Genomic DNA, 12671 nt, shown 5'->3' with positions numbered 1-12671 from the left:
AGGTAGTCCTCAACTTACAACTTCCTTTAGTGACTGTTCAAAGTTACGACAGCAATGAAAAAAAGTGACTTATGACTGTTTTTCACACTTAAAAAGTGTTTCAGAAAGTTCTCAGGGGATCGCCTTTTGCAACCTTCTGACAAGCAAAGTCAATGGGGAAGCCAGATTCTCTTACCTGTGTTACTAACTTAACAACTGCAGTGATTCACTTAACAGCTGTGGCAAGAAAGGTCGTAAAATGGGGCAAAATTCACTTAACTGTCTCACTTAGCAATAGACATTTCGGGCTCAATTGTAGTCATGAGCCGAGGACTACCTGCATTTCCATTGCTAAACCCTTCTTCTTTTAAAAAGCCATTTACAACATGTCAGCAAGATTATACTTACAAAAGCTATCGGTTAAAAACAAAAAAATAAGGCCCCCTGGCTGTACTTTTTCTCTCTGAGGCCTATATGACCATGTTGATGTTGTTCTCTTGACAGAAGTACAGCATAAAAAAATGTAACAGTTCAGATAACGCAGTCTGAGTCTCTACATCTGAAGACAACTGAAAAAAAAACTGAAGATAAGAATCAAAACTCTGGCATCCCATTATTTCTTCTGTAACAAAGCAGTCGAGATGCAACTCACATGACTAATGTGCTCCAGAATTGTCTCGTAAATTCAGAAGAATGTTCCCATAACATTTTCGCTTTATTCAAAAAGGAACATTTTATCATTTCTGAACTGCTTTTATTCATCAACCTAGATGCTGTTCAAACATATTTTTGCAATCTAAAAAGAATAGAATACTTTAGAGCAGAGGTACCCCACCTTTTGGGTTACGTGGAAAGAGGTTTTTCTGCAGACCGGAGAGGGCGTGGTTTTGTGTGCTGCCTGCATCCCACCAATAGGGCTTTGCTTGTTTGTGCGGCCCGGTTGCTGGCATGCCGTGGCCTGGTACCAATCCACGGACCGGGGGTTGGGGACCCCTGCTTTAGAGCAGCGTTTTCTCAGTCTCAGCATCATTAAGATATGTGGACTTCAACTCCCATAATTCCTCAGCCAACAGATTTGTCACTACTGCTTTAGAGTGGATATATGTATATTTTTTCAGTGCTTAAGATAAACCAAAACACTAGCCCAAGCAATCAAGATACAAAATAGAGGGTTTTTTTTTTTAAAAAAAAAAACATTTAGCAAGTGATTGCCATGCGGCAGCTTATGCGCTTTATTCTAGCCACAGAATCAGAGATGACCAAAAATGGCCAGACCAGGAGTAAGAAAGTATCACCAGCTGCGCACGACATTTCAAAACCGACCACTTAGATTTTCCACAATCTTCTTGTTAAGGCACTCCTCCAAAAAACCTCTGTGTTATGACACAGTCTGGCTGGGCCATTCCTCCTTTTAGAACTAGGAAAATCTAGTGTGGCATCTCTCCAAAGTGGCACCTTATTTCCAGATGTGCAGCGCTAAGCTGATTTCTTGATTCTCTGTCCCAACTTGGGTAGGCTCCTAGACTGAAAAACATATTAATGCAGTTTACTCTGAAAGGCTCAGAACTGCACTATGCATTGAGATCAGTGCAGGAATCCCAATGCTTTAATATTATCCATAAAAGGTTTTTCACAATACAGTAATATCTATTCTATATTCATTTGCTTCTACCTACTACCCACTACAATACAGAGGCCAAGCATACTACAAATAGAATCAGTACATTATCACAGCCTATGATTTTCAACAATCTGCTCCACAGTTCTTTCTGAACATTTGCTATTTCTCTTCAACAATCTTTTAGCCATATAGCCAAACTCAATATTCCTTCCATTTTCTTATATCAAGCAAATAACCCTGTGCCAAATGATCATCAAGAGAACTCCACCTTAAAAAACAGATCCAGAATTTAGTGGCTTTGCTGAAGAAAGTATTAACAATCAGCCTTAAGCAAACTTAAGTCTTAGCATAAAATACCTTCATAATTATTCTTCACTGCAGCATGATATAATTCAAGCTATTCTGTTGCCCTAATTATACCCCAGTTTAAAGTGTATCTTGTATTTGATACCTAGAAAGTAAAGATTAAACAACAATTTGAAATACAATTGTTGCAACAATTGCAACACAACTGTTGCAACATGCCTAGTGGTAATTGTATTTATCAGCACTTTAACACGGAAGAGCCTATGGACATGATGTAAGATCAGATCTGTAACTGCCCTTGTCTCTCTAATACTTATTATTCTCAGAAAACCAGGTTCAAAACCTCACACGTACATCCTTCTGGGCTGAGATGCATCATTTAGGGGTTTTGTGCCAAAAAAAGGCTATCATTACCATGAGCGTAATCAGTCCTTGAAACGGTTGTGGATAATCTTTGGACTTTAAAATGGATAACATGGGTTATAATTTTAGGTTGTTGTTTTTTTACTTTATAGTGTTGATTCCAACAGTTTGATTGCATTTATTTATTTATATTTTGTATCTCCTAATCACTCATCTCCCTCATTTTTCCTGATTTAACTTAATGGATCTGCATCTCTGGTATTCAGAATTGTGCATGATCATTATAGCTGGGGCACAGATCAACATGAACATTTCATGCAAAGTCAAAACAGAACTCATCCTGTACTCCTTGCTGAAAGAATCTCCTACTGGTATTACTTATAAGTGTGGTGCCTTTCCAACTGAGATACTGCTACGTTTCACCACTAGAATAGAATAGAATAACAACTTTATTGTCACTTTGAATGTACACTAATTGGCATACATTGAAATTAAATTTCGTTGCATACAGCTCTCAAAGGGTCCCCACCTCTGATATATACTACATAAATATGACAAAAATAAATACATATACCCACATATATTATATGACATAGAGCAGACATGTCAAACACAAGACCCGGGGGCCAGATGCGGCCCGTGAACTGGTTTCATGTGGCCCGCGAAGCCATCCTGGAAATAGTGAGGGAATGGCCCCCACTACCTTGGCCCTAGCCCAGGCCGGCTGGGAGCCAATGTACAATTTTGTGATGGAAATCTATGCTGAAACGCATTCAATCTTAGCTCCACAAGGCCATCTAGAAACAGTGAGGGACCAGCCCCTGCCATGTCGGCCCCGCCCCCTGGGTGCATGCTGGGGAAGTGTCACCCTTTGTGAGGAATGAAGAAATGCACCATGCCTTGGCGCTTGCCTTGGTCCCACCCCTTCTGCCAGAGACCCTCAGATCTGTCCCACTCCTGCCCAGGCCCCCACAGGCACCCTTGACGCAAACGATGTAGAGCTGGCCATGCCCACCCAGTAGGCCACACCCACCCAGTAGGCAGCACCCACCCTGGCCACACCCACCCAGCCCCGAGGACAATTGCAATGCTGATGCGGCCCTCAATGAAATTGAGTTTAACACCCCTGACATAGAGAAACAACACAGTCTAGTTCAGGTTATGTATACATGTGCATGGCGAGAAAAACGAATCTTGCGAGTTTACCAGATGGATGGTGTAGGGGACAAAGCTATTATAGAATTGGGTAGTCCTGCTAGAAATACTTTGAAACCTGCTCCCAAAGGGGAGCAACAGAAACAGACCATAAAGTGGACGTGTGGGTTCTCTAACAATGCTTTGAGCCCTAAGCGCCTATAAGCAGCATCCTGAATACCAGGAAGCGAGCTTCCTATGATCTTCTCGACTGTCCTCACCACTCTCTGTATGGACTTTCTATCTGAGGCACTGCTGCCACCAAACCAGACTTGATGCAAAAAAACAAAACAAAACAAAACAAAAAACCCTAATCAGATGATAAAATTTTCACAGCAAAGTATATTTGAAAGCAGGTATATGAGTCCAAAGATGCAACCATGAGCACAACCTGCTTTTGTTTGATTCTCTTTAATATGAGAAATAAAGAGATAAGTTAACTGATCTGATAACTGACCTCTATATAAAAATGCAAAGACACCCCCCCACACACATACAAACAATTAAGAACAGGACTGTATTTGAAATGATGGAATAACTCAATTTAAAAATCTGGTAATGACTGTTCTCCTAGGCCAGGGATAGGCAACCTTGGCTCTTTTATGACTCGTGGACTTCAACTCCCAGAATTCCTGAGCCAGCTGGCTCAGGAATTCTGGGACTTGAAGTCCACAAGTCATAAAAGGGCCAAGGTTGCCTACCCCTGGCCTAGGCCATTGCAGCAAAACTACCCTCCAAATATCTACAACATTTAATTGAGCCACAGCTATTTCAGGCCCTAATCATTTTACAAGAATCCTTTTGCTTGCTTGGTACCAAAAATTATCATTTCATTTTTTCATAAAATTATTCTGGGGAAAAAAAAACTCTGACTAAACTATGATATGGTAATACCTTTTAATAATGGAACCTACATTGCTGAATAGCAAATAATATGCATTCGTATTATATATATCTGATCTAGTAATCCTTTTTCTCAAAGGAGGAAAAAAGAGAAATATTTTGCACACAACCCCGAGCAACAGATCCATATGCCAACGGAGCCTTCCATTTATTTTTCTTAAGCAGCAGCCAGTGATCCTGATCCAGCAAAGGACTTTGAGTCCTGTTTTGGAATGGGAAGGAAGGCCTCGGAATAGGTTTTCAGCAATTTAAAATTAATGCCACTGCTGTGTACATCCACCGGTCCGCAGCAGCAGAGTGCCAAGATAGCATGGCATACTCCATTTGTTTGGCTGGCATAAACTGGATCTTTCCTTTCCAGAGCGGTCTCCTTTTAATGACTCCCCCATCTAGTCTTTATTAATAATTTATTTGTCTATATAATACGATCTATCAATACATCCCATTACAAAGAGGAAAGGGAAACTAAAAGATGGAGTGGAAAGGAGAGGAAGAAATCTAAAGATAGAAACCACGTAAGGTTTCAGCTTAGTTCTAATAGTAAGCATCAAAATAGAGCCCATAAAAGGTGAGTTTTGGGATAAACATAAAATAAGTAGAAGATTACAACACAACACAAGTGGTATTTGGTAATGTTACATAAGGAATGTGCTTTTTTTTTTTGTTCTACTCTCAAATCATTCTCAAATCATCCTCAATGGCAAACCACTTCTGTAATAATGCCATAAAAATGCATGGAGGCATCTGCCACTGTTTTACTATGACTTTAGACTGTAAATATACAGGTATGGTAACCTGGTTTTAAAAACTGCCTGGAAAATATTAGTCCATACACATACATTTACTAATCTAAGAAACTAGTAAATTGTATTAGCCATGAAAAGAAGCCATTCTTTTTGGCTACCATGTAAACTATTTGTTTCTTTAAAAAGTTAACAAAAATGTCCCTTCTAACCCCTCATTCTTCCATCCACAGCAATGATCACATTCCTTGTAGGAAATCCTAGGTTGCTTATGGCTATCAGACAAGTTACTCCACAGTGCATCCAATCCAAATAGTCATCATATTTACAGAGGCTAATTTAGCATAAGATTTCTCAAATTTCTCAAGTTCTTTGATGTCAACATGACAATTCTGCAACTATGCTAACTCTGACAAAACATGTTATTATAGAAATATTTTCAACCAGCGATCAACATTTATGTAAGATCACATCCATTCTCAGTAAGCTTATAACAGCTTTCTAAAATAGATCAGTAATATCACATGTATTATTTATTACAAATCTTGCAGTGTGATAGAATGCTGAGATAATGCTTTAGAGTCATTTCCTGACTTTATAGCTGAACTAAGATTTAAACTAACATGCCAATAAGAAGTGATTAGTACCCTGCAGAAATGTTGACTTCCATATGTTAGTTGGAAGTCTGGTAGTGCAATTCTACACAAGGCTGTTGAAACCTGATTTATACCCAATGCAGTTTTAGCTCTTCAACTAGAACAGTGGTTCTCAACCTTTCTAATGCCGTGACCCCATAATACAGTTCCCCATGTTGTGGTGACCCCCAAGTGGGTGTGGCCACCAATAAGAGGGAGTAGGACAGCTAGGAAAAAGGGGAAAAAAATGGCGGACAGCGTGGTTTGGCGACCCCCGTGAAATGGTTGTTCGACCCCAAATGGGGTCCCGACCCACAGGTTGAGAACCACTGAACTAGAACTTAATGCATATGTTCTAAAAATAAAATAGTAGAGAAAGCTGGAAGTTTATTCAAATGTTATTGCTGCACACATCAATAAGAACAGGCAGAGCTCCTAATAATGCTATACAGACTCATGTTTTTTTCAACCAATCCATCCAACAATAGCATTTTAGTATAGATACACTTCTATCCTAATATCCTTGTCTTTCCAATCCTTAATCACCTATGCCAGTGGTGGCGAACCTAAGGCACATGTGCCAGAAGCGGCACGCAGAGCCCTCTCTGTAAGCACGCGCACCGTCGCCCCAGCCCTGCCTCCCCCCAAAGCCCCCTCCTCACGAGACCCCCCAGAGGAAAGTTGCCCCCGGGTGCGGCCTGCGCAGAGCAACACAGCCAAGGACATGGCAGCCAGGCAGCAGGGACAAGACTCTGCCCTCACACCCCGTCGCGTGCAGTTGATGCTGTGGGGCGTGGTCGGAGGGCAAGGCCGCCATGGCACTGCAGGGCCACCTGGGTGATCTGCTGCGGCGGGCTGTGGAGGCAGTAGGTGGCCCTATGGGCGGGTGGAGGGGGGGGCAGAGTGGGGACGGGGTGGAGCAGGCGGGCGGGGCAACGTTTTTGGGGCACTTGGTGTCTAAAAGGTTCGCCATCACTGACCTATGCCAAGTTCTTCCATACCAAATCCCTGCTCTGCAAAATAAAATATTCCACATAAAGCCCCAAAATTGTTCTTGGCGTGATATCCCAAAATGCAAGGTAATATTCTGCCATGTTAAGATTAAAGAAGCACAGGAATCTGGTACAAAGCTAAACTCGTGCATTAACCTAATATATTAATCACAGGTCTGAAACATCTACCGATCAATGTTCAATAGGGAAGCAGAACATAAATCTTGCAATTTTTAGCCCCATGTTTGAAAGAAAAAAAAAACCAGGATTATTAAGTCCCCCTATCTTCCATGGCCTGGCAAAGAAGCACAGCAAGATCTGGGCTGAAGGTTGGGTCAGGGACTCTGGGACCATGCAGAACTTTGTCTGCAGCATGGATTGTATGTAGCAAGTTTATATTCTGACTCTGTCTTTGCTGGCATCTGTAGGGAACAAGAGTCCTGTTTATGCCCAAGCAAGTCTTTTGCCACTCAAGATCAAGAGCGTTATACTTTATCATTTCAAAACATAACCATCTAAGGCAGGGGTGTCAAACTCAATTTCATTGAGGGGTGCATCAGCATTGCAGTTGCCCTCAGGGGGCCGGGTGGGTGTGGCCAGGGTGGGTGCAGTCTACTGGGTGGGTGTGGATAGAGTGGGTGTGGCCTACTGGGTGTGCGTGGCCAGCTCTACATCATTCACGTCAAGGGTGCCTATAGGGGCCTGGGCAGGAGTGGGACAGATCTGAGGGTCTCTGGCAGGAGGGGGTGGGACCGGGGCAAGCGCCAAGGCATGGTGCATTTCTTCATTCCTCACAAAGGGTGACCCCTCCCCAGCATGCACCCAGGGGGCGGGGCCGACACAGCAGGGGCTGGTTCCTCACTGTTTCTAGACAGGCTTGTGGAGCTAAGACTGAATGTGTTTCAGCCTAGATGGCCACCACAAAATTGTACATTGGCTCCCGGCCGGCCTGGGCCAGGGCCAAGACAGCGGGGGCCGTTCCCTCACTGTTTCCAGGATGGCTTCGCGGGCCACATGAAACCATTTTGCGGGCTGCATCCCGCCCCCAGGACTTGTGTTTGACATGTCTAATCTAAGAGAATAGGGAACCTAAATAATGGCATACTCATTCTTAACAGTACATTACAAAAATAACCATCAAAGGTTAGATTTACAGACTGATATTAATTCTGTTGCTGGAAGGGCCATGCCTACTTCTTTACAGGGAAGGATTATCTTAGTATTATAAACATAAATGAGCAGTCATAGAAGAGAGTTAATCCAGGAGGTATCAATAACTACAGATGGGCTCTATTTGGAATCATCATTTTTCAAAGCAAGCAGTTAATAATTTTGTTTACTTGATCTTGACTGGGCTAAGCTTCTATCAACTTTGTCAGACCAATGAAGAAACATGCTTTGTCCAGTGCACTTTGATAGCTTGAAAATAACTAGGCCAGACCTCTGTTTGCTTCTAGGACAGATTTGGTCAGCCTTGGTTTCTCTCCTAGCAATCTTTTAAAACGCCCACCTTCAGATTGTTTTTATAAACTTTTGTTTTGTGTAAGTAATAATTGGGAGAATACAGATACTGACACAGCCTGCCCTGTCAACTGTTTTCCTAAACATTTAAAAGTACTACTCACTACTATATAAAGAGCACACTCCAGAAATATGAGAAATATATATATATATTTGTTTTCTGAGGTTTTCGCGGGTATTTGTATGTAGGTCTTTGGTTGTTCGGGTTTTCTCCCACGTAAAATTGGAAGTGTCTTGGCGACGTTTCTACGAAGTCCCATTCATCATCTTCAGGCTGGTGTTTTCAGCTTCGTGCTTCGAGCAGCAAGCTTCGTGCTTCGAGCTTGCTGCTCGAAGCATGAAGCTGAAAACACCAGCCTGAAGATGACGAATGGGACTTCGTAGAAACGTCGCCAAGACACTTCCAATTTTACGTGGGAGAAAACCCGAACAACCAAAGACCTACATACAAACACCCGCGAAAACCTCAGAAAATATATATATATATATATAAGCCTGGAAAGTAACATTCTGCTGTTCTTAAGCAGTTAGCTATGCAGTATTACATAACAGAGCTTCAATTCAAGTGGGCAAATTTCCTTTGGGGGGGGAATATAGATTTTCATAGATGGGTCTCATTATATGTTATTTTTTATGACGGTTATTAATCTGACTTCTCTGAAAACAAAACTCATGTAGCAGTGGGTATGAATTGATATTGTTATCTCTCTCCCTTTCCCAGTTATTGTGAAAACATAACTCCTCAGACTTAGCCAATGACAAGTATAATTTGTCTGCCAAACTTTGTATCTATTAGGCCCTTTGTAGTTATATAACTTGGCAGCAATATAGAATTTTCTGCAAATTGTTCAGTACCTTACACTGAGAAACTATTGAAATTCATGGTTGGAAGAGGTGAATAAAGTAAAGCATTGTGTTTAGCTAATGATTATTACTGAAAAACACTACTGCATATAACGTGCAAAAACTAAATCACCATAGAAAATTCCAATTCTTTAATATCTTGCTCACCAAAGAATACAAACCATTTCTGATATAGTGCAAAAAAAAATGCAGAAAAAAGAGAGATGGAAAATTGAAAAACCAACTGTGATTCCCCAACTTGGGAAGGAAGCCTATAAAACAGCGGCTCCCAACCTTTTCTATACCCCACACCCCTAGAACGCTTTTGATATAGTCTCTTGAACTTAAAAAACTTCAAAATAACGGCGACAAATTATGCATATACACTATAATTTTGAAAAGCCAAGTTTTCGCACCCCCTGGAATATCATCTCGCACCCCCGGTTGGGAACCCCTGCTTTAAAGTCTTCAGAAAGGTTACAATAGTTACAAAAAGGGAAAGGCCATCATTTAAAACCATAAAGCCAAAACAAGTTCTTTGGGTAAGGGGATTGTGGCAAATAGTAAAGGGGTAGGAAAGCAAACACAAGAAAACTAAGTCTGGAGAAAAACATAAGATGTGTAAAACTGTTGCAGAGAAGGACTGGGAAATGTAATTTCTGAGGAAATAGTAAAAAGCAAATCATAATAAATGAGTTGAATCATTACCAAGGCTCATTGACAAGGAACACTAATGGCATGAGGGCACTGATGTAGCTTGGCAAAGCACAATGAGGAAGTACGAAAAGGCGAGACTAGGTTCATTAACGTAGAGAAGGGCTATAGGAAGAGACCTCTACATCTGTAGAAAAGAGTTATCACTGTAGGACACCAAGTACAAAGGTAGCATAAAAACTACAGAATCAGTAGTTTCCTACAGAAAACTCTGTCAACGTAGTGCAGAAGCAAGAAAATGGGTGTCCTCTGGATTTGAGGACTTGAGCAGCCACAATTTCCAGCCAATGGGAGCCAAGAGTGCTGGCCAAAGTTATCTATTTCTCGTTTGTCCTTTCAAAAAGTGGCTGTTTCACGGGATGATGTTATGAATAAATGAGCAGGAAATCAAAATAATCCCCCAAAAGATTGCCCAATGGAAGAGTGGAGAAGAATCTAAAAGTAACATGGTGGATTCTAGAAGATGTTCTCTATGAGGGGGTAACTATGGATGGCTTCTAATTGTTGGATTGGTAGAGTTTATTTATTTATAAAATTTATTTGCTGCCCATTTCATATCCAATGACTCTGGGCAGCTTACAAAACAGAAAGCTTACAACATAGATTTGAGATTGTCAGAACAATCTGATGAGGCTTAAGACAGACTCTCAGGGCAAGATTCCTGGTGTAGGTGTGGTGTACCTAAAATGAGGACCAACCACAGGAATGACCTCACACAGAGTCTTGCAGAAGTTCACACCTTTAGTGTCTCTCAACTTTGGCAACTTTAAGCTGGGTTCACTTCAACTCTCAGAAATCCCCAGCCATCTTGGCTGGGAAATTTGGGGAGTTTAAATCTACACACCTTGCCAAGGTTGAGAATCACTAACAGTGCGAACTTCTGCAAGACCCTGTGTAAGGTCATTCCTGTGGTTGGCCCTCATTTTAGGTACACACCTAAACACTGGAGAATAAAGAACCACGGTAAGCAGTAGACTCTGGAGAATAAAATGTTTTCCCATCTATCAGGGCAGCCTGGTCTACCCAAACATGGGACGGAGCTCCGTTCACCTTTCAGCCCCAATCTAGGAGCCTTCGCAGGCAGTCGCATTTTGTGACTAACTATGTTTTTGTGTTAAACTTTAAATTTACTGACAAATGGCTAAAAGGAGGCTATCCTAGTCTCCCTCTTCCTCAGTAAATTTAAAATTTAACATGCCCAAGACTTCCATTGGGTGCAGGTGTCCAAGCTTGAAGGGCAGACCGGCCAAGTGCACATACATGGGAGGCTTCAGGAAAGGCAATTCGGTCCACAGACCACACTGTTCCTTGGAGAAAAGCTAAAAAACTGAAGAAGAAAAAAGCGAAAAAGCTGCTCTCAGAATTGTGGCTTAAGTTAAGTGAGAGAGAAGCTCCTCCAAAACAGGCTTAAAATCTGAATCAGGTACCAAAGGGACTTAACTGACTTAAGGCTACTTCACTACCTTATCCAAGGTGGGTCACAAACCTCTTAGTAGTCCCTCTAGTAGACCAACTATTCTCCCCCCAACCTGGTGCTCTCCAGGGGCAGAGGACTACAAAACCAATCCCACCAAGCCAGCATCCCGCAGATCAGGCCAGCTGCAGTCCTGAGTTGGGAAAGGAAACTGAGAGGAGGCAGGCCCCCTCCTCATCCTCAGGGCCACAAGACCCCCTCCAGAAGCCGGGCAGAGCTTCGGCGTGGGGGGGGGAAGTTAGTGGGGAAAGGTACCCCGCAAGCAGCCTGCATCATAACTCCCATGCTTCCCTCCCGCTCTTATCATCACAACTCCCATGCTTCCCTCCCGCTCTTATCATCACAACTCCCATGCTTCCCTCCCGCTCTTATCATCACAACTCCCATGCTTCCCTCCCGCTCTTATCATCACAACTCCCATGCTTCCCTCCCGCTCTTATCATCACAACTCCCATGCTTCCCTCCCGCTCTTATCATCACAACTCCCATGCTTCCCTCCCGCTCTTATCATCACAACTCCCATGCTTCCCTCCCGCTCTTATCATCACAACTCCCATGCTTCCCTCCCGCTCTTATCAGGAGGCTCGCAGAGCTGCGGGAGGGCATGGAGGCCGCCGAAACGATCCTCCGGGTCGGCTGGGGTTGATGGGAAGGGCGCCCCGCCGCTTCTGAAGGCGCCGGCCGGGAAGGGAAGCCCGGCGGGTCGGGGAGGCGGCTCCGGGCGCGCCATCCAGGCAGCCGCCGGGGCTCTGGAAAGGCTCCGGCCGGGTCTGAGGGGAGCCGCGCGGGCCCGAGGGCAGCTGAGGAGGAGGAGGGGGGCGGCGGCGGCAGGCCCGGGGGCAGCGGCCGGGTCCAGCCCGCCTGAGGGGAACGCGTCGGCCGGGACCGGGCGGCTCCTGGACGCCGCTGACAGGCCGGGGCGGGCAAGCCAGGTGCGGCCCTACCTGCCGTAGATGCCCTCCGTGATGCGGTTCCGCTTCAGCGGCCGCCGGAGTTTGCTGCAGTCGGCGCTCCGGCGCTTCATCCTCCCGCCCGGCTCGGCGAGTCCCAAGCTGGCCTGCTGGCGGCGGCGGCTGCTCCTCCTGCCCCGCCCGGGTCACGGCGACAACATCCGAGCGCGCCGGCCCGCCGAAGCTCCGCGCCGAGGCCCGGAAAGACTCCCGCTCCCGTTTGGTGCTCCGGCTCTGTGCCTCCCCGCCCCTTCCTCCCTCCCCTCTTTCTCCCCTCTCGGAAACAAAGAAATAAAAAATAATTTCAGATCCGTCCCTCCCCGCCGCCGCGGCCCCGCGCGCAGGCTCCACGCCTCGCCCCGCCTCCTTCCAAGCCGAGGCCAATCGGCGGCAGGCCAAACATAAGGGCGATGCGGGGAAGGAATCAATCAGC

General features: G+C 44.3%; 1 protein-coding gene across 2 annotated transcripts in view; it reads right to left on the bottom strand.

Annotated features, from left to right (window-relative positions):
- MACO1 (macoilin 1) overlaps positions 1-12505 on the bottom strand; it is a 71792-nt gene extending 59287 nt beyond the window's left edge. For both annotated transcript variants that reach the window (XM_039363080.1, XM_039363081.1), the window contains exon 1: positions 12233-12505. In XM_039363080.1, the coding sequence (XP_039219014.1) occupies positions 12233-12312 (80 nt within the window). In that variant the 5' untranslated portion in view covers positions 12313-12505. The remainder of the gene's footprint in view (positions 1-12232) is intronic.
- Positions 12506-12671: the final 166 nt, after the last annotated feature.

The sequence above is a fragment of the Crotalus tigris genome, unplaced genomic scaffold, assembly GCF_016545835.1.
Source record: "Crotalus tigris isolate CLP2741 ecotype Arizona unplaced genomic scaffold, ASM1654583v1 scf7180000019504.2031707, whole genome shotgun sequence".
Classification (NCBI taxonomy): Eukaryota; Metazoa; Chordata; class Lepidosauria; order Squamata; family Viperidae; genus Crotalus; species Crotalus tigris.
The sequence above is the reverse complement of the archived record's forward strand: the minus strand, read 5'-3'. Positions and strand labels throughout refer to the sequence as shown.